This window comes from Chlorocebus sabaeus, chromosome 7, assembly GCF_047675955.1.
Source record: "Chlorocebus sabaeus isolate Y175 chromosome 7, mChlSab1.0.hap1, whole genome shotgun sequence".
Lineage (NCBI taxonomy): Eukaryota > Metazoa > Chordata > Mammalia > Primates > Cercopithecidae > Chlorocebus > Chlorocebus sabaeus.
This window is the reverse complement of record NC_132910.1, coordinates 61,253,781-61,280,427: the sequence shown is the minus strand read 5'-3', so window position 1 is coordinate 61,280,427 and position 26,647 is coordinate 61,253,781. Positions and strand designations below refer to the sequence as shown.

The window sequence follows — 26,647 nt, the reverse complement described above, 5'->3', positions numbered from 1 at the left end:
CAATGATGATTTAAATAATTTTTCTTATTAACCATAATAGCATTTGCATATATTCAAAACATAGGTGTACATAAACATATGAGGCATACCCACATCATTTATATTTTGTCTTCAGGCGGAGCCTGGTGTACGCATTTACAAACCTCTTTAATAACGTCCTCAAAAATCATCAGCCCATATTTTGGCAACCACTATTCTAGACATTGAGATACATGTGACTTACCAATTCTTTTAAATTAAAGCTACTGTCATCGTGTTTTAGACAGTGTATAAATAAACCACACTGTTACTATGCCCAGCTATTGTTCAACAGTAATTTTCTGTCTCTCTGTTGATTAATGTTGCCCTTGTTAACAGCCACTGTGTTCGTGTTATCCTTTACCATCCATCTGAAATTTAAAATGGTAATGTTATCATAAAGTTGCTTCCAACTTACAATAGGAAATTGTAAGTATAGGAAACTGTTTAATTTCTAAGGTGAACTTCGCCATGCTCTGATTGCTTCTTCTATCCCCTCCTCAACCTTGTTTCAACAATTTCCTCCTCTCTCTCCCTCTTGAAAATGCAATATCTCCCGTTTTGTTAGATTCCTCCTCTTAGCCTATAACCATGATGAAATATCTTCTATCCCAACGAAAACAAAATTCTCTTTACTCTGTGGCCCTTTATGCTACTATCCCATCAAATGTTCTCCTGCTTCAGAGCCTAGCACTTAATCTTCTACTTTTGTGTGTGTGTGTATATGTGTGACGGAGTCTTGCTTTGTTGCCCAGGCTGGAGTGCAGTGGTGCGATCTCGGTTCACTGCAACCTCCACCTCCTTGATTCAAGCAATTCCCCTGCCTCAGCCTCTTGAGTAGCTGGGATTATAGGTGCACACCACCACACCCAGCTAATTTTTTACTTATTTATTTATTTTTAGTAGAGATAAGGTTTCACCATGTTGGCCAGACTGGTCTCAAACTCCTGACCTCAGGCAATCTGCCCACCTCGGCCTCCTAAAGTGCTGGGATTACAGGCCTGAGCCACCGCACCCAGCCTGCCTGTGTTTTTTTGTTTTTTGTTTTTTTGTATTTTTAGTAGAGACGGGGTTTCACCATGCTGGCCTGGCTGCTTTCGAACTCCTGACCTCATGATCCGCCGGTTTCAGCCTCCCAAAGTGCTGGGATTACAGGAATCAGTCACTGTGCCTGGCCCTAATCTTCTACTTCTCTACTGAAAGCATAAGGACATCAGACCTTACTTAAAATGAAAAACACCCCTATCATCCCTCTCCCCCGCCAACTCTATCTCCAGGGACAAGCACTTTCAAATCTTTGCTGTTTCTTCTGCTGTTTACAACAGATTCCTCAGTAACATGTTCATACAGCCATTTATTTCAACCAATTTCCTGTTTGTTAGCCACTCCTTCTTCAGAGGTACTAGGTCTCCTAGTTCCTAAGCTTTTCTGGGGTTCTGTGGGGCTTAGCTTTCAGTTCTCTTTGGTCTGCTAAATCCATTACCACTAGCCCATCTGTTTTCCAGCTTCCAACATTTTGATATCTTATGTCCTACAGTCCTCTCCCCATTCTCTTTGACTTTATGGTTTATGCCCTTTAAAAAAATTCCTTTATTCTCAATTTAACAGAGCTTGGAGAGGAGACAGAGACTTTCTTTTTTGTTTTTCTTTTGTTTTTCTTTCTTTTTTTTTTTTTTTTGGTCTGTGTTCATGTTTTCATGTCTAAATGGCAAAACCAGTCAAGCTTTTTTTTGTTTTTGTTTTTTGGAGATGGAGTCTCGCTCTGTCACCCAGGTTGGGGTGCAATGGTGCGATCTCCACTCACTGCAAACTCCACCTCCCGGGTTCAAGTGATTCTCCTATCTCAGCCTCCTGAGTAGCTGGGATTACAGGCATGTGCCACAATGTCTAGCTAATTTTTGTATTTTTAGTGGAGATGGGGTTTCACCATGTTGGCCAGGTTGGTCTCAAACTCCTGACCTCAATTGATCTGCCCGCCTCAGCCTCCCGAAGTGCTGGGATTACAGGCGTGAGCCCCTGTGCCTGGCCAAAACCAGTCAAGCTTTTACTTCCACTTCCTCACCTCCCATTCCAGCCTCAACTCACCAATATGTGGTTTCCCATTTCCTTAAAGTTTCAGTTTAATTACATGCCACTTAGCATAAGTGACTCCATTTTGGTTTGGTCTGTTGGGGCTTGGTGCAGGAGTGCAGTTCAAAAAAATGGCTTCCCGTAATTTTATGTAACAGAGTGAGGTAGTATTTTCCCTTCCATCCCCCACCTCCACCCCAGGCAAAGAGGATGGAAGGTGCTGCCACTTCTCTTCATTGTGAAAGGGCTTCACACAGGTTCCCTTGGAGTGCTTGACATGTGTTCCCTGAAGTCTGAGGAGAAAAAAGAACTGGTACTTGACCCATACCTGAAAGGAATAAGGACCCAAGGCTGGAGGGGCCTGGTGGCAGAGAAAAAAGAGGTGGCTGTGTTGGAGCAAGCCCTCTTTCAATGGTAGGCAGCAGGGAAGGCAACAGACAGGTGTGGGCCCTCAGGAGGGAATGGACGTGGGGACCATCAGAAATAGGACCCCTGCCCAAGAGGCTCCCTGCCAAAGGTAAGCAACCTCAGCGGAAAAGAGGCTAGTACTGTTGGATACTGGAGCTGAGAAGACATGGACCATGAGCAGCCAGCTGGAGGAGAGGCACTGCCAGCATTGAGTGAATTGACATCAAGTTTCCCCAGTAGTGTAATCTCTAGAAAACCTCATAGTACCCCGCATGAGAGAGTTGGCTCCAACCCCCACCTCACCAAGGCTAGTTCTCAGCCATACGAATCAGGCGAGACCTGGCTGCTGTCCCTCTCTTCCTCTCCTGAGAGGTGGGAAGCATGACCTGAAAGCTGTGGAATGGAGGAGAGCTCAGAAAGGACCCATCACACATCCTGGAAGCAAGTCTGAGCTGGGAGGAAGGAGAGGCTTTCATCTGACATGAAGGTCAGAGCTTCAATGGTTCCACAGCACTAGACATTGTCATTGCTATTTAGTGACTATTCCTGGGACTAAACATCTTTTAATTTTTTTGTTTTTGTTTAAATCTAAGAGTGACTGAAAAAGTTATGACACTCACCAAAGTTTCTATCCAAAGATCAAGGAGGAATGAGATTTCAGAAAGGATTTAAAGGAATAAAGGTAGAAAAGCAATCAAGTTGCTTAGATTTCTCACCCAATGAGAGCATCATTGTTTCAATATAAAGGTGATATGTAAAACCTGCTGTCAGGACACTTGCAAGCTGATCAGTGGAAGATACATGAGAGAAATTATTACAAAAATTCCAACTCTAATAAGTGCCAAAAAGAGATATGTGGAACCATGAAAAGTGTGTAACTGGCATATTTCTTTCTAGATCACTGTGTCAAAAGCCAGTTTTCAGAATGACCAATTTGTCATTTGGGGGTGTGTGTGTGTGTGTGTGTGTGTGTGTGTGTGTGTTTAGCAATTTGTAAAGTTTCCTGAAAAGCAAATTATGGAGAATGACTTTAACAATCTTTGCAAAGTTTTGCATGGTTTTAATTAGCTTCTTCATTTCCCTTCATAATGGCATTTAAAGACTTTGATTTCTGTCTGCCCAGCTTGATGCTTTGCAGCTGCAGGGCACTGAGGAAGGAGCGGGGCTCACTGCGGGCAGCAGGGGAGACTAGAGGACAGGAGGCGCATCCTCAGGAGGAAGCTCTGGGGAACAGGGAGAGAACATTGACTTTTCTTCGCAGATTGACTTTGGGCCCAATTGGCCTGTTACCAGCCCTCATATTATTTCTACTGGAGTCCTGCAGGGTAATATTAGGGTAATAATAGCTCTCATTAATTTCATGTCTAGTATCTGTCAGCCATTACACACATAGTATTTCTAATCTTGCAAAATAGGAGGTATTATCGCATTTTACAGATGAGAAAATTTGCGTTTCAGGAAGGTCACTTGCCACGGGCCATATAACAGTAAGTGCCAAAACTGGGTCTAGAAGCCAGGTTTGTCTAATTCTTAAAGCCACCAGACCACACCACCCTCATCTGTACTGTGGACTGTATCTGTTTTGCTCTTTTCCTTCACTTACTCATCTTCAAAGGGGAGTCTTTAGTTTGTTGCTAAGTTAATGTTTATTTTGCATTTTACAGGTCACTTCCACATTTCAAGAGGATCGGGTGGAAAAAAAGTGCTTAGCAAAAAAATATACTCACCTCTCCTGCAATAAAGTCTTCTGCCAGCCATGGCAGAGATGCATTGAGGGCACCTGTGTTTGTAAACTACCGTATCAGTGCCCAAAGAATGGCACCGTGGTGTGTGCAACTAATGGGAGAAGCTTCCCAACATACTGTCAACAAAAGAGTTTGGAGTGTCTTCGTCCAGGGACAAAGTTTTTAAATAATGGAACATGCACAGCCGGAGGTAGTAAAAGCCTAGTTTTCAAGTCATTCTATGATATAAAAGGGCATACGTATGCCATACTTTCTATCAGAAAATAATTCTTTTATGTATGTTATGATGACAACTCAAAATTTTTTCTAGACTCTCAATAATAATTGGGGTAATCACTAAAGAAATCAGGAGTCGCCAGAATCCAACCAGCCTTTGAGTGCAGACCATAGGATGTTGAGTCCAGACCTTCCATTCACTGCCCCTGCCACTCCCCACTGCCCAGCCCTTTAGAATTGTCCCCACACTCACTTCTACTTGGTTGAAGGGATTATTCCCAGGGCCGTTGAGTTGGTTCAGAACCCAGTGAAAAGTCTTCAAGTAAGGTTGGTACTCACATGTAGGCTAGTCAGGCCTCAGGTCCCCCTGTGGCCCCAATAATTTCTGGTTTTGTTTTGTTTTGTTTTGTTTTGAGATGGAGTCTGACTCTGTCACCCAGGCTGGAGTGCAGTGGTGTGATCTTGGCTCACTGCAACTGCAACCTCTGCCTCCCAGGTTCATGCCATTCTCCTGCCTCAGCCTCCCAAGTAGCTGGGATTACAGGTGCCTGCCACCATGCCCAGCTAATTTTTTGTATTTTTAGTAGAGATCGGGTTTCACTGTGTTAGCCAGGATGGTCTCGATCTCCTGACCTCATGATCCGCCCGCCTCGGCCTCCCAAAGTGCTGGGATTACAGGCGTGAGCCACCGCGCATGGCCTACCCCAATAATTTCTTTCAACAGCCATCCCCCCATCCCCCAACCCTCTCCCCCAGCCCTGACCCCATTGTCCCTAAATATCCAAGGGTTGCTTCAGCCACTGCTGACCTGGGACATACTCCAACCTAGCAAACCCAGATGTCAGACCAGAGAGCTTGTCTACAGTCCCTCCAGGTGCCTCGTGTGCTGAGGAGGCTGGGGCCCTAGCACTTAGATTAGTGGGCAGTTATGATTAAGGATTTCACTGTCAGTCCAGTTGAGTTTCAAGTCCCTCCAAACCCCACCCTGGTTGTTGACAAGCTGGACCTTACTAGACCCCAGTTCCCTTGTCTGTAAAATGTGAAGTTTCTAAGTTGTACAATTCTTGTGAAAATTAAATAAAACAATGTATGCAGAGCTCTTCACACAGTGCTTGGCGTGCAGAAAGTACTTGCTACATTTTGTGTATGACAGCAAAGGTTGGGCTCATTGTCTTCTGATAGCAAGTTATTACAGACACTTCATGACCTTAGGAACGCTTAAAACATTATTTTTAAAGGCACCATGACATATGCCAGTTCATGTTTTTGAGATGCTGTATGTTTTTGGGATGCTGAGTTAAGATGAGTTAAGATGTTGAGATACTGTGGAAAAGGAGGAGGAAAGCTCCCTGTTTGAGCTCATCTGTAATCCCTGTTGGAAAGGCGGAAGGCAATAGTGGAAGTTATTTCATCAGTGTCAGACTTTTCTTCTCTTGAGGCATTAAATGCCTTAAATATATGAGAATACATAAACCCTTTCTACATTTTACATTTTCACTGTTGGGCTTACTTTTGAGAGCATGGACTTTGGAGTGAGATCAGTTGAGCGGGTTCCAAATCCTGTCTTCACCACTTGGGCCAGGAACTTAACTTCCCCTAGATTTAGGTTCCTCATGTGTAAAAATGGGAATAAACAGGCTTTATCCTCATAGGGTTGATGTGAGAATTTAATGATCCTCTATACAGCTGAATAACACAGCCACTGACACATAATAAGTACTCATAAAATAATTGCTTACTATTACTTGTTAAAATTGTCATGATGTTCAAAGCTCACTTGACTTTAAGTACATTATTATTTTTAAAGACTTTTAATTAAGAGAAAAAAGTGAATGGCTACATATTGCACATTATTTTGTTTTTTTATTTTAGGAAATTTTAGTGTTTCCTTGAAGCATGGAAATACAGATTCAGAGGGAATAGTTGAAGTAAAACTTGTGGACCAAGATAAGGCAATGTTCATATGCAAAAGCAGCTGGAGCATGAGGGAAGCCAACGTGGCCTGCCTTGACCTTGGATTTCAACAGTGAGTGCTTGTATCAGTGGATTTTCTCATGGTTGATTTAATTGTTCTGTTTGCTTTTTGATTACCTAATCTTTCTGTGTGTTAATTTCCACATATGTAACCTAAGAAAATTAACTACGTGCATCATAGCATTGCTATGAGGATGATATGCATTCATGTTTACCCAACACTTGGAACCCTACTGACCACAAAGCATGGATAATAAGTCTGTTGAAGTATCTGGACGTGAATCCTTTAGTGATTCTGAGAGTCACAAACACATTCATTTCTGTCTGTCTCCTACTCATCTACAATTATGTACATTTTTTCACACTTAGTATCGCTTATATACTGGGTGTGAGTATAGTTTTTAGTTATATAGTTTATAGTATAAATATAGCATCGTTATACTATACTATATATGTATTGTTAAACTATACTATATACTATAAACTATACAGTGAGTATAAACTATACAGTTACAGTATAAACTATAGTTAGGATAAACTGTAGTTTATAGTTTATAGTATAGTTTATAAACTATATAGTTTATATACTATAAGTATAGTTATAGTTTATATACTTATAGTTTATATACTATGTAGTTTTATATATACTATATAGTTTTTATATGTATATATACAGTATATAAAAACTATATAGTATATATAAAACTACACTATACAGTATAGTTTATAGTTTAGTATAAACTATATAGTTTATATATAACTAGTATAGTTTATAGTTTATATAGTTATAGTTTATAGCATGGTTTATATATGCCTTTTCTCTTTTTTCCTTGATAAACCGTGTAGAGGTTTTCGTTATTTGTAAAATGGTCTTTTGTTTCTTTATCTTCTACTTCATCAATCCTTGCTGTTATCTTTGACTTTCCTTTCTTTTCCCTATTGCATTTTTTCTGATTCCTTGAGTTGAATACTTGACTCAACTATTTTCAATTTGTCTTACTTTCCTAATGTAAACATTTAAGATTAAACATTTCTCTCTAGGTAATGTTTTATCTACATGCTATCAGCCTTCATAAGTAGTATTTTATTTATTGTTTGGTTCAAAATATCTTCTAACTTTCAATATAATTTCTTCTTTGCCCCATATGTAATTTAGAAGTTTTCTTTATTATAATATTAGTTTTAATTAATATGTTAGTTTGCTTTTGGTTAACTTTGTGTTATTGATTTTCTTATTCTGTGTGGTTAGAGAACATCCCTGTAAGATAATAATTTTTTCAAATATTTGTTGAGACTTGCTTTGTGGCTGAATATTTTTCAAATGCTCCACGTGCAGGGTTCTAGATAATAGATATGTTACTCATTATTAATAGAATTAGCAAAGTTGTTAGCTGCTCTGTTTAGAATTTTTTCTATTTCTTTACTTTCAATCTTCCTATATCTTTAGATTTTAAGCATATTCCTTATAAACAGCACATATCTAGATTTGTTTTAATTCAATGTTTACAATCACTGTTAACTGAAGAGTTTAGTCCATTTACATTATTATAATTACTTATATTGTTGAATTTATTTTTTCTCTGGTTTTTAGGCTTATTATTTACCCTGCTTTTTGTGTGCTTTTGTCTTTTTCCTTTTATAATTTCTACTAAATTAAAGATTTTTTAAAATCTTTCCTCTTTTCCACCTCTAGTTGGTTTGATTATTATGCGTTATATTTCTATTTCTTTAGTTTCATTTGAATTTATACCATAAATCATTGATTTAGGAAGTCCTCACCATCTTCAGTAATAATAGAAAAAAATGTAATTAACCCATCAAGTTTCTAGTATTTAGTTCCACCTTATTTTTCTGTATCCCAGAAGTTAATCACTATGATGATATAATAAGCCGTTATCGCTACTGTTAAGACAATGCTTACTCAGATTTACTTCATGTTTACCAACTTCTTGGTTTGTTCCTTCTTTCTGGATTCAATTTTCTTCTTCTTAAACTACATCTGCTAGTAGTTCACTAGTGAGAGTCTCTTATATTGTTAAATTAAGCTATAGGCTATTTATGAGTTTCATCAGTTTGTTACCTACAACTTATGGTTCAACCTACTGGTAGATTCTCTCAGTATTTGATTTCTCAGTATTTTGCTCTTATATAAGCTCATGAACAGACATCTCTAATTTTAACCAGTGCAGATTTCCCTTACTTCCTTAAGAACTCATTGAGGAAAACAATGGCATTTTATATAGTTTTTTTAATTATTATTATACCTTAAGTTCTAGGGTACATGTGCACAACGTGCAGGTTTGTTACATATATATACATGTGCCATATTGGTTTGCTGCACCCATTAACTCATCATTTACATTAGGTATATCTCCTAATGCTATCCCTCCCCCCTACCCCCTCCCCACAATAGGACCCGTTGTGTGATGCTCCCCTTCCTGTGTCCAAGTGATCTCATTGTTCAATTCCTACCTATGAGTGAGAACATGTGGTATTTGGTTTTCTGTTCTTGCGATAGTTTGCTGGGAATGATGGTTTCCAGCTGCATCCCTGTCCCTACAAAGGACGTGAACTCATCCTTTTTTATGGCTGCATAGTATTCCATGGTGTATATGTGCCACATTTTCTTAATCCAGTCTGTCACTGAGTTGATTCCAAGTCTTTGCTATTGTGACTAGTGCCACAATAAACATGTGTGTGCATGTGTCCTTATAGCAGCATGACTTATAATCCTTTGGGTATATCCCCAGTAATGGGATGGCTGGGTCAAATGATATTTCTAGTTCTAGATTCTTGAGGAATCGCCACACTGTTTTCCACAATGGTTGAACTAGTTTACAGTCCCACCAACAGTGTAAAAGTGCTCCTATTTCTCTACATCCTCTCCAGCACCTGCTGTTTCCTGATTTTTTTAATGATTGCCATTCTAACTGGTGTGAGATGGTATCTCATTGTGGTTTTGATTTGCATTTCTCTGATGGAGAGTGATGATGAGCATTTTTTCATGTGTCTGTTGGCTGTATGAATCTCTTCTTTTGAGAAGTGTCTGTTCATGTCCTTTGCCCACTTTTTTGATGAGGTTGTTTGATTTTTTCTTGTAAATTTGATTGACTTCTTTATAGGTTCTGGATATTAGCCCTTTGTCAGATAAGTAGATTGCAAAAATTTTCTCCCATTCTGTAGGTCGCCTGTTCACTCTGATGGTAGTTTCTTTTGCTGTGCAGAAGCTCTTTAGTTTAATTAGATCCCATTTGTCGATTTTGGCTTTTGTTGCCGTTGCTTTTGGTGTTTTAGACATGAAGTACTTGCCCATGCCTATGTCCTGAATGGTATTCCATAGGTTTTCTTCTAGCGTTTTTATGGTTTTAGGTCTAACATTTAAGCCTCTAATCCATCTTGAATTAATTTTCGTATAAGGAGTAAGGAAAGGATCCAGTTTCAGCTTTCTACTTATGGCTAGCCAATTTTCCCAGCACCATTTATTAAATAGGGAATCCTTTCCCCATTTCTTGTTTTTGTCAGGTTTGTCAAAGATCAGATGGCTGTGGATGTGTGGTATTATTTCTGAGGACTCTGTTCTGTTCCATTGGTCTATATCTCTGTTTTGGTACCAGTACCATGTTGTTTTGGTTACTGTAGCCTTGTAGTATAGTTTGAAGTCAGGTAGCGTGATGCCTCCAGCTTTGTTCTTTTGACTTAGGATTGTCTTGGCAATGCGGGCTCTTTTTTGGTTCCATATGAACTTTAAAGCAGTTTTTTCCAATTCTGTGAAGAAAGTCATTGGTACCTTAATGGGGATGGCATTGAATCTATAAATTACCTTGGGCAGTATGGCCATTTTCACAATATTGATTCTTTCTGTCCATGAGCATGGTATGTTCTTCCATATGTTTGTGTCCTCTTTTATTTCACTGAGCAGTGGTTTGTAGTTCTCCTTGAAGAGGTCCTTTACATCCCTTGTAAGTTGGATTCCTAGGTATTTTATTCTCTTTGAAGCTATTGCGAGTGGGAATTCATTCATGATTTGGCTCTCTGTTTGTCTGTTACTGGTGTATAAGAATGCTTGTGATTTTTCCACATTGATTTTGTATCCTGAGACTTTGCTGAAGTTGCTTATCAGCTTAAGGAGATTTTGGGCTGAAACAATGGGGTTTTCTAAATATACAATCATGTCATCTCCAAACAGGGACAATTTGACTTCTTCTTTTCCTAACTGAATACCCTTTATTTCTTTCTCTTGCTAGATTGCCCTGGCCAGAACTTCCAACACTATGTTGAATAGGAGTGGTGAGAGAGGGCATCCCTGTCTTGTGCCAGTTTTCAAAGGGAATTTTTCCAGTTTTTGCCCATTCAGTATGATATTGGCTGTGGGTTTGTCATAAATAGCTCTTATTATTTTGAGATACATTCCATCAACACTGAATTTATTGAGAGTTTTTAACATGAAGGGCTGTTGAATTTTGTCGAAGGCCTTTTCTGCATCTATGGAGATAATCATGTGGTTTTTGTCTTTGGTTCTGTTTATATGCTGGATTATGTTTATTGATTTGCATGTGTTGAACCAGCCTTGCATCCCAGGGATGAAGCCCACTTGATCATGGTGGATAAGCTTTTTGATGTGCTGCTGAATCTGGTTTGCCAGTATTTTGTTGAGGATTTTTGCATCAATGTTCACAGGGATATTGGTCTAAAATTCTTTTTTGGTTGTATCTCTGTCAGGCTTTGGTATCAGGATGATGTTGGCCTCATAAAATGAGTTAGGGAGGATTCCCTCTTTTTCTATTGATTGGAATAGTTTCAGAACGAAGAGTACCAACTCCTCCTTGTACCTCTGGTAGAATTCGGCTGTGAATTCATCTGGTCCTGGACTTTTTTTGGTTGGTAGGCTATTAATTATTGCCTCAATTTCAGAGCCTGCTATTGGTCTATTCAGGGATTCAACTTCTTCCTGGTTTAGTCTTGGAAGAGTGTAAGTGTCCAGGAAATTATCCATTTCTTCCAGGTTTTCTAGTTTATTTGCATAGAGGTGTTTATAGTATTCTCTGATAGTAGTTTGTATTTCTGTGGGGTCGGTGGTGATATCCCCTTTATCATATTTTATTGCATCTCTTTGATTCTTCTCTCTTTTCTTCTTTATTAGTCTTGCTAGCAGTCTATCAATTTTGTTGATCTTTTCAAAAAACCAGCTCCTGGATTCATTGATTTTTTGGAGGGTTTTTGTGTCTCTGTCTCCTTCAGTTCTGCTCTGATCTGAGTTATTTCTTGTCGTCTGCTACCTTTTGAATGTGCTTGCTCTTGCTTCTCTAGTTCTTTTAATTGTGATGTTAGGGTGTCAATTTTAGATCTTTCCTGCTTTCTCTTGTGGGCATTTAGTGCTATAAATTTCCCTCTACACACTGCTTTAAATGTGTCCCAGAGATTCTGGTATGTTGTATCTTTGTTCTCATTGGTTTCAAAGAACATCTTTATTTCTGCCTTCATTTCAGTATTTACCCAGTAGTCATTCAGGAGCAGGTTGTTCAGTTTCCATGTAGTTGAGCGGTTTTGATTGAGTTTCTTAGTCCTGAGTTCTAGTTTGATGGCACTGTGGTCTGAGAGACAATTTGTTATAATTTCTGTTCTTTTACATTTGCTGAGGAGTGCTTTACTTCCAACTATGTGGTCAATTTTGGAATAAGTGCGATGTGGTGCTGAGAAGAATGTATATTCTGTTGATTTGGGGTGGAGAGTTCTGTAGATGTCTATTAGGTCTGCTTGGTGCTGAGTTGAGTTCAATTCCTGGATATCCATGTTAACTTTCTGTCTTGTTGATCTGTCTAATGTTGACAGTGGGGTGTTAAAGTCTCCCATTATTATTGTATGGGAGTCTAAGTCTCTTTGTAAGTCTCTAGAGACTTGCTTTATGAATCTGCGTGCTCCTGTATTGGGTGCATATATATTTAGGATAGTTAGCTCTTCCTGATGAATTGATCCCTTTACCATTATGTAATGGCCTTCTTTGTCTTTTTGATCTTTGATGGTTTAAAGTTTGTTTTATCAGAGACTAGGATTGCAACCCCTGCTTTTTTTTGTTTTCCATTTGCTTGGTAGATCTTCCTCCATCCCTTTATTTTGAGCCTGTGTGTGTCTCTGCATGTGAGATGGGTCTCCTGAATAGAGCACACTGATGGGTCTTGACTCTTCATCCAGTTTGCCAGTCTGTGTCTTTTAATTGGAGCATTTAGTCCATTTACATTTAAGGTTAATATTGTTATGTGTGAACTTGATCCTGCCATTATGATATTAGCTGGTTATTTTGCTCACTAGTTGATTCAGTTTCTTCCTAGCATCGATGGACTTTACATTTTGACATGTTTTTGCGATGGCTGGTAACTGTTGTTCCTTTCCATGTTTAGTGCTTCCTTCAGGATCTCTTGTAGGGCAGGCCTGGTGGTGACACAATCTCTAAGCATTTGCTTGTCTGTAAAGGATTTTATTCCTCCTTCACTTATGAAACTTAGTTTGGCTGGGTATGAAATTCTGGGTTGAAAATTCTTTTCTTTAAGAATGTTGAATATTGGCCCCCACTCTCTTCTGGCTTGGAGAGTTTCTGCCGAGAGACCTGCTGTTAGTCTGATGGGCTTCCCTTGTGTGTAACCCGACCTTTCTCTCTGGCTGCCCTTAACATTTTTTCCTTCATTTCAACTTTGGTGAATCTGACAATTATGTGTCTTGGAGTTGCTCTTCTCGAGGAGTATCTTTGTGGCGTTCTCTATATTTCCTGAATTTGAATGTTGGCCTGTCTTGCTAGGTTGGGGAAATTCTCCTGGATGATATCCTGCAGAGTGTTTTCCAACTTGGTTCCATTTTCCCCCTCATTTTCAGGCACACTAATCAGATGTAGATTTGGTCTTTTCATATAATCCCATACTTCTTGGATGCTTTGTTCATTTCTTTTTCCTCTTTTTCTCCACACTTCTCTTCTCGCTTCATTTCATTCATTTGATCTTCAATCACTGATACTCTTTCTTCCAGTTGATCGAGTCGGTTACTGAAGCTTGTGCATTTGTCACGTATTTCTCGTGTTATGGTTTTCATCTCTATCAGTTCTTTTAAGGTCTTCTCTACATTGATTATTCTAATTATCCATTCATCCATTCTTTTTTCAAGGTTTTTAGTTTCTTTGCACTGGTTACATAATTCCTCCTTTAGCTCTGAGAAGTTTGATTGACCAAAGCCTTCTTCTCTCAGCTTGTCAAAATCATTCTCCGTCTAGCTTTGTTCCGTTGCTGGTGATGAGCTGCTTTCCTTTGGAGGGGGAGATGCGCTCTGATTTTTTTAATTTCCAGCTTTTCTGCACTGCTTTTCCCCCATCTTTGTGGTTTTATCTGCCTTTGGTCTTTGATGATGGTGACGTACCTATGGGGTTTAGGTGTGGGTGTCCTTTCTGTTTGTTAGTTTTCCTTCTAACGGTCAGGACCCTCAGCTGTAGGTCTGTTGGAGTTTTCTTGAGGTCCACTCCAGATCCTGTTTGCCTGGGTATCAGCAGCGGAGGCTGCAGAAGATAGAATATTGCTGAACAGCGAGCGTTGCTATCTGATTCTCACTCTGGAAGCTTCGTCCCAGTGGTGTACCCCACCGTGTGAGGTGTGAGATGTCGGTCTGCACCTAGTGGGGGATGTCTCCCAGTTAGGCTACTCAGGGGTCAGGGACCCGCTTGAGCAGGCAGTCTGTCTGTTCTCAGATCTCAACCTCCGTGCTGGGAGATCCACTGCTCTCTTCAAAGCTATCAGACAGGGGCATTTACCTCTGCCGAGGTTTCTGCTGCTTTTTGTTTAGCTATGCCCTGTCCCCAGAGGAGGAGTCTATAGAGGCAGGCTGGCCTCCTTGAGCTGAGGTGGGCTCCACCCAATTTGAGCTTCTCAGTAGGTTTGTTTACCCACTTAAGCCTCTGCAGTGTTGGGCGCCCCACCCCCAGCCTCACTGCCACCTTGCAGTTAGATCTCAGACTGCTGTGCTAGCAATGAGGGAGGCTCTGTGGGTGTGGGACCCTCTAGGTCAGGTGTGGGATATAATCTCCTGGTGTGCCATTTGTTAAGACCCTTGGTAAAGCGCAGTATTAGGGTGGGAGTTACCCGATTTTTCAGTTGTTGTCTGTCTCAGTTTTCCTTGGCTAGGAAAAGGGATTCCCTTCCCCCTTGCACTTCCCAGGTGAGGTGATGCCTTGCCCTGCTTCAGCTCTCACTGGTCGGGCTGCACCAGCTGACCATCACTGATTGTCCGGCACTCCCCAGTGAGATGAACTCGGTACCTCAGTTGAAAATGCAGAAATCACCCTTCTTCTGTGTCACTCATGCTGGGAACTGGAGGCTGGAGCTGCTCCTATTCAGCCATCTTGGGTGTGCCCTCTTATATAGTATTTTTAGATATTTTTAGATTGGTACATTTTTCAGATTATTAACCTATAAGATTGCCTCAAAAGGCTCTTGTTTGTTCTCATGGCACGGCCTCATGGTCTGAAATAATTACAAATCCAGGCTTCACCTTGTTTTACTTTTGCCTTTTATCCTAGTTAGTCTAATATTTATATTGTCGTTACTGTTCTATTTTTGTTTCCATTTACCTGATGCATCTTTGCTCAATTTTTTATTTTTAACATATTTTCCCCATTTACTTCTAGAGAGAAGCAAGGAACTATTGAATGTCCTAGAAGAATAGTTCACTGTAAATCATCATCTCTAGGATGATACGTCACTGAGGCAGTCTCTTCTCACAAATTCTGAACAAATTGAGAAGTCCAAGCAATGGCACACAGATGCCAAAATAGCACCTTAATACTGTCAAGGCTGAAGTGAAGATGTAGCTTACTGTAAAAGCAAAATTGACCTATAGGAATTAAACTAACCTAACCTCCCAAGTCTTAGGCAATAATTGAACCAACCACCTAAAGTTTACAGCATGGGGCAGGCAGAGAGATTACCAAAAGGAAAAGATGGAAAATCTTTTTTTTTTTTTTTTTTTTTTGAGACAGAGTCTCGCTCTGTTGCCCAGGCTGGAGTCCAATGGCGTGATCTCAGCTCACTGCAACGTCTGCCTCCTGGGTTCCAGTGATTCTTCTGCCTCAGCCTCCTGAGTAGTTGAGACTATCGGTGTGGGCCACCACACCCAGCTAATTTTTGTATTTTTGGTAGAGATGGGAGTTTCACCATGTTGACCAGGCTGGTCTCAAACTCTTGACCTAGGTAATCCACCCTCTTTGGCCTCCCAAAGTGCTGGGATTGCAGGTGTAAGCCACCACCCCCAGCCAAGTTTTAGTTAATCTTTACAAAATCCAGTGAGGTACTTATATTCCCTTTTATAGATGAAGGTATTGAGGCTCAGAGTTTCAGTATCTTGCCCAATCTGTAACTCCTATATAGAGAATGAGAAGACATTACTCTAGTTTCTTATCTGCTACTGTAGGGTTATACATGCCAAGTACAGTTATTCTACCATAATGTTTTCTTTATTCTATTTGCAGAGGTGCTGATAGTGAAAGAAGGTTTAAGTTGTCTGATCTCTCTATAAATTCCACTGAATGTCTACATGTGCATTGCCGAGGATTAGAGACCAGCTTGGCTGAATGTACTTTTACTAAGAGAAGAACTGTGGGTTACCAGGATTTAGCTGATGTGGTGTGTTACACACAGAAAGCAGGTTGGTGGAGTATTTGCCAGTTATTTTCCCTTCCTTGAAGGTTGTTTATTTTACACCAAGCCTATAGTAAACAAATGATTGATGCCTAGTTGCCAGTCACAGAGGCAATAATATAGATTATATCAAGTTTTGGGCTTTGGAACCTAAATTGGTACCTTTCCCCTGTTGTACCATTTGCCATTCAAACATTGCCTCTCTACAGGTTCATAAATGGGAAGCAAAGTTACCTGACTCCTCTTGCCTCATTTGATCATCTGGATTAAAGTTACTATAGCAAGCACAAGTCAATCAAACATAAGAAGAAACCTCAGCATCTCCTTTAAAAGGGCCAGCATATATGAATGTATTTAAAACCTTTAAGTGACCACATCGGTGCTTCAGTTTTCAGGCAGTCATTGCCACTTTTCTCCCCCTTCATGACACTGGAATATTTTAGTCATATGTGTAGTTTTAAAGACCAAACCTATACCCATCCCTTTTCAGTGCTAAAAACAAGTACCATCAAAATGTAAACAAATGGCACCGCCCAAGCATGTCTTGGGAGTAGGGGTGAGGATGAGTGTAGCAGCATGTAAGAAATGGGTGGAAACCAGTGTTTGTCAGTGTCAGCATGTACTCTTCATTCCTCTCCATCTCAGCAAATACAGACTTTCACAATAAATACTGACTTTCAGAGATAATAAAAGAGCCTCCATAAGCCAGCTTTGACATTTATTTTCTGTGAGTCATATATACTATGTTGATAACACCGATACATTTTATACATTTTTTTGAAGTTTAACTTTCTCTTAATGACTCAGTTATCCCAAAAATCTGATAAAGATGTCATGCCACCACTCCATAAATAAATTTCACAAAGATTATTCCTGCTTTACAGATTCTCCAACGAATGACTCCTTTCAGTGCGTGAATGGGAAATACATTTCTCAGACGAAGGCCTGTGATGGTATCAATGATTGTGGAGACCAAAGTGATGAACTGTGTTGTAAAGGTAGACATAAATCTAGCCTCTAAATCCTCTACATTCATTTTTCTGACTAAAAGAGGAAAAACAACTTTACTATTGAATTTCAGATTGTGCCTCATTCAATTTTAAGGAATGAAAAAACCTCTCCTACTTATGTTTGCACAGCATGCCATGGCAGAAGCTTCCATTGTAAATCGGATGTTTGCATTCCAAGCCAGTATCGATGCAATGGTGAGGTGGACTGCATTACAGGGGAAGATGAAGTTGGCTGTGAAGGTAATTTAAAGTCTTGGAGTGGCTTTTTTCATTATTGAATCCAGGGATTCTGAAACTTTTCTTTAGGTAAAGTATAATCTTAAGGGGACCATAGATGGGTGTAGCAGTAGGAACACTGAGTGGGCATTTGCAGAACTATGGAATGTTCATCTCCCCATATTTTCATCCACTGAATATCTGCTTGTTATTTCAGAACTGTCTATTAAAAGACGTTCTCACTGCACATACAAAAAATAGACCATTAGAACCAACCCCTAAGTACCCATTTTCTACCTGCAAGTTATTGATAGTTTGCCCATCTTGTTTATCTCTCTTCCAATTTGTTTGTATGTAATTTATTTTATTTTATTATTTTATTTATTATTACTTTTTTTGAGGTGGAGTCTTGCTCTGTTGCCCAGGCTGGAGTGCTCTGGCACAATCTTGGCTCACTGCAACCTCAACCTGCCAGGTTCAAGCGATTTTCCTGCCTCAGCCTCCCAAGTAGCTGGGATTACAGGCACCTGCCACCATGCCTGGCTAATTTTTGTATTTTAGTAGAGCAGGGTTTCACTGTGTTGGCCAGGCTGGTCTCAAACTCCTGACCTCAGATGATCTGCCTGCCTCAGCCTCCCAAAGTGCTGGGGTTACAGGCGTGAGTGACCGCACCTGGCCTGTTGGAGTATTTTAAAGTAAATTTTAGATATCATATCACATCATTTATACGCATCTCCAATGATAAAAGCACTATATATATATATATATATATATATATATATATATATATATAAAACCATTCTCTCGTTAGTATATCTAAAATCTATTTTAGATATAATAATTCACTATATTAATAATTCACTAACATCATTTAGTAACAGCCATGTTCAAATTTTATCAACTATCTCAAAATGTCTCTTGAATGAATATATTCAAATCACGATCTGAAAGAATCTCAATGTTCTGTTTGGTTATTACATTTTTAAAGTCTTCTTTATTCATCAAGAGTTATCTTCCCCACCTCCCTACCCCAATTTTGTTCATACTATTAATTTTTTTTTTTTTTTAGAGAAACTGAGTCATTTGCCTATAGGATACTTCTTATTCTGGATTTAAAGAGACTTGATTATAACCAAGGTTTTGAGCTTCAAGTCAATGACAAACATTTTTTTTAAGAGCAAGGTTTAATATCTTAGGCAAGAATTCTTTTTATTTTCTTTTTTTAAGACAGAGTCTTGCTCTGTTGCCTAGGCTGGAGTGCAGTGGCACAATGCAGGCTCACTGCAGCCTCTGCCTCCTGGGTTCAAGATTCTCCTGCCTCAGCCTCCTGAGTAGCTGGGATTTTAAGCATGTGCCATCATGCTTGGCTAATTTTTCTGTTTTTAGCAGAGACAGGGTTTCACCATGTTGGCCAGGCTGGTCTCAAACTCCTGGCCTCAAATGATCTGCCTGCTTCGGCCTCCCAAAGTGCTGGCATTACAGGTGTAAGCCACTGTGCCTGGCCTTAGGCAAGATTTCTTGATGAGTCTTGCATGTATTTCCTATTACACATAATGTCTTCGTGTCTGGTTGTCCCTCCTCTAGTGATGCTAAGATGATTATTTGATCAGCTTGGTGTGTCCATTTCAAAGCGCCCCACAATATTTTGCCTAATGGCTTTAGCAGCCTTTTAAATTGTTGCCTACATCCATTTTGTCAGTAGGGGCTGTACAATGGCAATTTTTAATTTTATCATGCCTTCTGCACTTGTTAACTAGAAATCTATTGAGAGGCAGAATAATGCTTAATTCTTTCCTTTTACTTACCAAGTTTCAAAGCAATGAGTTGGTGTTCTGGATACATTATCTCCAATGGTGAAAAATATTCTTATGTACCTATTCTAAGCTATACAGACTGACTCTTTGCTTCCATCAGTGCTTTCTGGAGGAAAAATCTCTTTATTATATTTATTCATTTACTTGATGAATATTTATTCAGTTGCTACTATGTGTGCCAGTCCCTGCCCTAGGTACTGGGGTTCCATTAGTGAATAACATTTCAAAAATCCCTGCCCTGGCCAGGCTCAGTGGCTCACACCTGTAATCCCAACACTTCAGAAGGCATGTTGCTGGGATTACAGGCATTTTTTTTAAGAGCAAGGTTTAATATCTTAGGCAAGAATTCTTTTTATTTTCTTTTTTTTAGACAGAGTCTTGCTCTATTGCCTAGGCTGGAGTGCAGTGGCACAATGCAGGCTCACTGCAACCTCTGCCTCCTGGGTTCAAGGGATTCTCCTGCCTCAGCCTCCTGAGTAGCTGGGATTATAAGCGTCTTGAGCCACTGCACCTGACCTCCTTTTATCTTTTTAAAATCTATTTCAAAAACACATTTGGCCAACTATCATTGTTACTTCAGTTTACTCTTATTTAGGGATGAGTTCTGCCTTTGCATTTTAGTAATGCTTCTAACTATTAAGTTGTACTGATCTGAAATTTAATAATTTGTGCATATTTTATTCAAATCAAAACGATCTCTTTGCTATAGTGAGTTTTTTGTTTTGTTTTTAGCAGCTAGACATCCTACAATTCAAGGTAAATCTATTCTTACAGAAAAATTCTATTACTGAAGAAAACAGAAATAAGGTGCGATGGTTTTCATGACATGTATAGTATATTGATATAGTGTGCATTTTCTCCCAGTTAAAAAGTATCCTTTGATAAATTTTTTGTTTTTGTTTTTGTTTTCTTCAGGCTTTGCATCTGTGGCTCAAGGTAAAATTTTTATTACAATTTGGGGATATTAAAAAATTGAAACAAAACTCAGGTTCTATGGTCTTCGTATATTTTAATGTAACTGTTAATGGAGCATGATATGACCACATTTTAGCAATAACCCAGCCTGAACATTAGTTTAGGCATAGAGGCCTTTTCTCAGTGTGATAAACTCACTCTCACACACCCCATCCACAGCCTGCTGACCAAAACACCACCCAGAGTGGACTCTTCCCTGCCCATTTCACCTGTGCCGAATACCTTTCTCCTCTTCATTTTCCCTCAAAATCAAGGTAGTGCCTCAAGAAATTGCAACCGGAGAAAAGATAACATCTTTTCATGATAGGCATTTTCTTATTTACTTGTATCAGCCAGATGTCCCCAAATCCTCTAGCTCTTTGGGACCACCCTTTTTAAAAATATTCATGCAAACGGCCGGGCGCGGTGGCTCACGCCTGTAATCCCAGCACTTTGGGAGGCCAAAGCGGGCGGATCACGAGGTCAGGAGATCGAGACCATCCTGGCTAACATGGTGAAACCCCGTCTCTACTAAAAATACAAAAAAAATTACTCGGGCGTGGTAGCGGGCACCTGTAGTCCCAGCTACTTGGGAGGCTGAGGCAGGAGAATGACATAAACCCGGGAGGCAGAGCTTGCAGTGAGCCAAAACCGCATCACTGCACTCCAGCCTGGGCGACAGAGCAAGATTCCATCTCAAAAAAAAAAAAAAAAAAAGAACTAGAAAAATATTCATGTAAAATGACTTACATCCCCAGTTCATATAATGTCAAAGTTCATGATCCTCCTCAGGATTTCTTTCTTTCTTTTTTTTTTTTTTTTTTTGAGACAGAGTCTCAGTTTTGTAGTCCAGGCTGGAGTACAGTGGTGCGATCTCAGCTCACTGCAGTCTCCACCTCCCGGGTTTAAGCAATTCTCTGCCTCAACCTCCCGAGTAGCTGAGATTACAGGCATGTGCCACCACACCTGGCTAATTTTTATATTTTCAGTAGAGATGGGGTTTCACCATCTTGGCCAGGCTGGTCTTGAACTTCTGACCTCAGGATCCACCCGCCTCAGCCTCCCAAAGTGCTGGGATTATAGGCATGAGCCACCTCCTCAGGATTTCTTAGGATTTCTGAGGGACTGGCTAGCTCAAGACCACCCTTTGCTCTAAATGCCTATTATTTCACTGTATTCTCTCTCACTGGTCATTTTGCCCTCTGAAGCTGCTGTTCCTCCTCCTCCTCCTCCTTCCTCTGCTTCTTGTTCCTTTTTTTCTCTTCTTCTTCTTTTTATCCTCCTTATTCTCCTCTTCCCTCCTCCTCCTCCTTCTCCTCCTTCCTCTGCTTCTTGTTCCTTTTTTCTCTTCTTCTTTTTCTCCTCCTTCTTCTTCTCTTCCCTCCTCCTCCTTCTCCTCCTTCCTCTGCTTCTTGTTCCTTTTGTTCTCTTCTTCTTTTTCTCCTTCTTCTTCTTCTCTTCCCTCCTCCTCCTCCTTCTCCTTCTCTATTCCTTTTTTCCCTCCCTCCCTCCCTCCTTTCCTTCCTACTCCCTCCCTAGTTTCAGATCTCAGGGGCAATGTAATGCGTTAATGATACTCCTCAGCTGCTTATACATGATCATCAGGGGTCAAGCAAGGTCCCTGTCTTGTTTGACTCATTTATGCCTCTTTATCACTATACCTTACATCCGTTCCTCTCCCCTGATAGGCAATCATTTCTAAGTGACTTAATATGTACGTCTTTTTGTTTGCATGCATTCTTATCCAATGTGTGTTGTTATTTTGCAAGCATACATTTTTTATTCACATAGTATTGTGTTGTAGATCTGTATTTCCTTTTTTCTTTTCACAACTCATTACATTTTAAAGACCTGTCTGTTACTTTGTGTTCATCTAATTTGTTGCTTCTAACTGCTGCATAAAATACTCCACTGTGTTTATCTTGCACAATTTACTCTCCACTTTCTCAGTAATGGACTTTCAGCCCACAGTCATACTGTGATGAATATCCTCTCCTTAAGTGTGTGTGGGAGGATTTCTTTGAGGCATCTAGCTGGGCGTCTTCTTTTGTGTTGCTATAACAGAATACCACAGACTGGTTAATTTATGAAGAAAATAAATCTATTTCTTACAATTTTGGAGGTTGTGAGGTCCAAGGTCACAGGGCCCGCATCTGTCAAGGGCCTTCTTGCTCCATCATCCCATGGCAGGAGGTGGAAAGGCAAGAGAGCAAGGGAACAAGAGGAGTCCGAACTCACTTTTATATATAACAAGCCCACTCTCACTACAACTAACCCACTCCCGAGATAATGACATTAATCTATTCATGAGGGAAGAGCCTCATGACCTAATCCCTTCTTATTAGGCCCCACTTCCTAACACTGTTGTGTTGGGGATTAAGTTTCCAACACATGAATTTTGGGGGACACACTCTCAAACCATAGTAGTAAGTTGAGTCTTGGAGTATGCATATCCCTAACTTGACTACCAGTGCCTGTCTGTTCTTTGGCAGTGCTGTTATATACCAGTCCTTACTTCCACCAATAATGCCTGAGGGTTCTCTTCAACCTCACCAACATCAAGCATGTTTCTCCCCCTGTCAAGTGATGGCATTGTTTATTAACTTGAATTTTTATATTAACAAATGATTCTGAGTTTCTCTTCATGTGTGTACTGACTTTTTAGTTTCATCTTCCTTTTCTTTTCTCTATCCTTTCACTGGTTCACATCCTTTGCTTAATTTTATATTTCTTTCATTGTAATCTTTCTTATTGATTTTGCCAGGGTTCCTTTTACAGTCTAGAAATTAATCCATTGTCAGTTTTAAACATTACAGATACCGTCTTCCATGCTGTCTCTCATCTGTTAACTCTATCCATGTGAGATTTGTTGAATAGAAATCCTTAATTTTTATATAATCAAAGATGTACTAGCTGTTCTTCTAATACCTAGTACACCTCAACTTTGATTATATAAAATCAAGTTAATGCTGTTCTTCTAATACCTAGTACACCTCAGCTACACTTGACTTTCCCATCTTCCTTTGTTGGGTATTGAATGTAAATATTTTTTTTTTTTTTTTTTTTTTTTTTTTTTTTTTTTTTTTTTTTTGAGGCGGAGTGTAGCTCTGTCGCCCAGGCTGGAGTGCAGTGGCCGGATCTCAGCTCACTGCAAGCTCCGCCTCCCGGGTTCACGCCATTCTCCGGCCTCAGCCTCCCAAGTAGCTGGGACTACAGGCGCCCGCCACCTCGCCCGGCTAGTTTTTTGTATTTTTAACTCGTCTCTGAATCACAAGGGTGCTTTTGTAAATGCATCTGAGCAAAGCCTCTCTCTGCCCTAGAAAACAACTTAGGTGTGTGGCATAATGAACACTCATAAACCTGTCCCAAAGAGAACTTGGCAAGCTCAGTGACAAGACACAGGAATGCAGCAAAGTGACGCTGCCATTCTGAGCTATGCTATCCCCAGCCATATCCTCATCCATGACAGAGCAACATGTTGGTGGGAATTCGCCTTCAGATACCCAGGTCAAGGAAATAATGATTCTGTCCACAGAAATGTTCTAGGATGGCAGAGCAAAGATGAAAACATCTGGTATAACTTCAAGAAAAAAATCTAAAAAAAAAAAAAAAAAAAGATTTTTTTTTTCTCGTTTACTTCTGCATCCCAGATGCCTAATGCTAACCCATACCTGTACAAACTGAGAGGAGCCTTTGTCCTGTGAGCTCAGGACTCCCTTGGTCAGTGCTGATGACCGCTCCCTACCTTATGTAAACACCTTGGGTGGCTGGGTGCTCGCGCCTGTAATCCCAGCACATTGGGAGGTCGAGACGGGTGAATCACGAGGTCAGGAGTTCAAGACCAGCCAGACTAATATGGCGAAACCCCGTTTCTACTAAAAATACAAAAATTAGCAGGGCGTGGTGATGCGTGCCTGTAATCCCAGCTACTCGGGAGGCTGAGGCAGGAGAATCACTTGAACCCAGGAGCTGGAGGTTGCAGTGAGCCGAGATCTCGCCACTGCACTCCAGTCTCTGGGCAACAGAGTGAGACTCTGTCTCAAAAATATATATATATTTTATATAAATATATAATATATAATTATATAATATAAAATGTAAATAATATATATTATATTTATATTATATATAATATATTTATTTTTATATAATATATATATTTATTTTATATAATATATATATTTAAAAAAACACCTTGGGGATGCAAAGAGTTGAAAGAGAAGCCTTCCCCTTCTGGGCTGTGCATTTTGCCCGTTGTAACTACAGGAAACTGTGACACTATGAGTCTCAACATTCACTAGTACCAACAGATATCTCTAACTTGTGCCAGCAATTTCTATACAGTGCATCTTGAGCCTTTACAATTACCTAATTATAGAAAGGAAATAAGATGACATGCCTTGGGCATTTTGTACAGTCCTTTATAAAAGGGAGGCCAAGTTTTAAGGCAGAAAATTATAATCAATGTTTAAATGATTATAATGATTTAATATTGACCATAATTAACAACTTTAAACATTGGATTCTTTTTTTTAATCATAGAAGAAACAGAAATTTTGACTGCTGACATGGATGCAGGTAAGTTAACATTATACTTTTTTATTGGTGGCTCACTGGTTTAGGCTGTAATTTCAGTGTCATTTGCATGTATATATAATTGATTCAAGCAACAATTAATTTTGGTATCAATTTAAATTTAAAAATATAACGTTATTCTTCTCCTTTCTGTATCACTTTTAAGGAAAGTAAGCTAAAATGATTCTCGAGAATTGCTTTTAAAACTGGATTAATTCATATGGCTAATTTTGAAGTGAAAACAATACTCCAATCCTACGTAAGCTTTTTCTATTTGATATGAACTTTGCCAGGTCAGTTTTGTCAAAAAACAACCAGCTCTCAAGCATGACTCATAACATAATTTTTTGAAACAGAAAAAATAATAGATGCTAATTGAATTAGCCATTCTTTCACAATGTTTTAAATCATGGTAATAGGAGACCTTTGAAGATCTGTACCGTGGCCAGTTGTGCGCTAAAAGCCAAATTAAATTAAAGTGTTAAGTTCCCGGGAAGATAGCAATTGATTAGAGATTTCTAGTCAGACAGACTTACATTAAATCCTGACTCAGTTATGTATTAGCTATAAAAACGTAAGACTTGAGTAACTTAACCTCAAATACAAATTGGGAATAAAATAGCTCCCTGTTTCAGTGGGATTTTTAAATGAAGTTCATGTAGACTTCTTTCTAATTGTCAGTAACAAAAATTAAGTAACAATGTTTAAAAATCAGGCAATGAGTAAAAGATTTAAGGCCAGGCACAGTGGCTCAGGCCTGTAATCCCAGCACTTTGGGAGGCCAAAGCAGGCGGATTACTTGAGGTCAGGAGTTCAAGATCAGCCTGGCCAACATGGTGAAACTCCATCTCTACAAAAATATAAAAATTAGCCAGGCATAGTAGCAGGTGCCTGTAATCCCAGGTACTCAGGAGGCTGAGGCAGGAGAATCGCTTGAACCCAGGAGGCAGAGGTTGCAGTGAGTCAAGATTGTGCCACTGCACTCCAGCCTGGGCAATGCAGTGAGACTCCATCTCAAAAAAAAAAAAAAAAAAAAAAGATTTAGATCTCAAAGCTATGGATATTAGTCAAAAGGGATTTTCAGCAATGTCCCTTTATTTTTACTCAGGATAACATTCATTTTCAGATACTACCTAAGCTGGTTTCACAGTCCTCAGAGCATGAGATCCCTCTTCCTTCAAAGGTCTAAGCAAAAACTTGCCATCACAATCTTCCCCCACCCCAGTTCTTAGGATGGGTGAGACCAAAAAAAAAACCGTCTTCTATCCATGTGTTTCACAGTGGGCAGGTTCACACAAATCTGCCCCCAAAGTCTAAGGAAGTTGAGAGGCCAAAGAAAGAGGCTAACATATCTGGTTCCTTACAAAGAAACATTTAATAGGGACTTACTAATGGAAGCCATGTCTGTGTCCTGGACAACAGTGAGACAAGATGGTGGATCCTTGTGCTAGTTCTCTCCGGACCCAGAGATTGTATACTGTAGGGGAGGGGCACACATGTGTCAGAGCTAATGGGTAGCAGTTTACCATAAGGGCAGGATTTACAGTAAGTGCATGCTCTTATACAGGGAATAATAGATAAACTGGAAATCTCAGCGGCCTTCCCAGAATTGGGGTTAATCAGAAGCTAGCATGGCAGATTAGTATCCAAGATGGAGTTGCTTTAGCCTCCATACCACAACCACTTTTTCTTGGGGGCCTAACTTTTTTGGTATGCCCAAAATTATTAACAGCAATATTCATTTTCCTTTCTCATCTGGGGGTAAGAAGCAAGTTTACTAAAATTTCCATGACATGTTAAAATATAGAGAGGAAATAAAGGGATATCTTTTACTTTCTTCAATCATCATAAATTCTTTGGAAAATTCATGTCATAAACTTTGCTCTACCGTGTTTTCTCATGACAAATGTGCCCGACGTCTGCACGCTCACAGATAGAGGAAGAAAACATTGTCACATGTCAAATGGCTTAAAACACTC

General features: G+C 39.7%; 1 protein-coding gene across 3 annotated transcripts in view; it reads left to right on the top strand.

Annotated features, from left to right (window-relative positions):
- CFI (complement factor I) overlaps window positions 1-26,647 on the top strand; it is a 72,338-nt gene that overhangs the window by 36,861 nt on the left and 8,830 nt on the right. For 2 of the 3 annotated variants that reach the window (XM_007999531.3, XM_007999527.3), the window contains exons 2-8: window positions 4,161-4,431; window positions 6,330-6,483; window positions 15,931-16,106; window positions 16,984-17,097; window positions 17,239-17,349; window positions 20,055-20,075; window positions 24,636-24,671. In XM_007999531.3, coding sequence (XP_007997722.1) covers window positions 6,413-6,483; window positions 15,931-16,106; window positions 16,984-17,097; window positions 17,239-17,349; window positions 20,055-20,075; window positions 24,636-24,671 — 529 coding nt within the window. In that variant the 5' untranslated portion in view covers window positions 4,161-4,431; window positions 6,330-6,412. The remainder of the gene's footprint in view (window positions 1-4,160; window positions 4,432-6,329; window positions 6,484-15,930; window positions 16,107-16,983; window positions 17,098-17,238; window positions 17,350-20,054; window positions 20,076-24,635; window positions 24,672-26,647) is intronic. The other variant, XM_007999528.3, reaches the window with a different exon arrangement.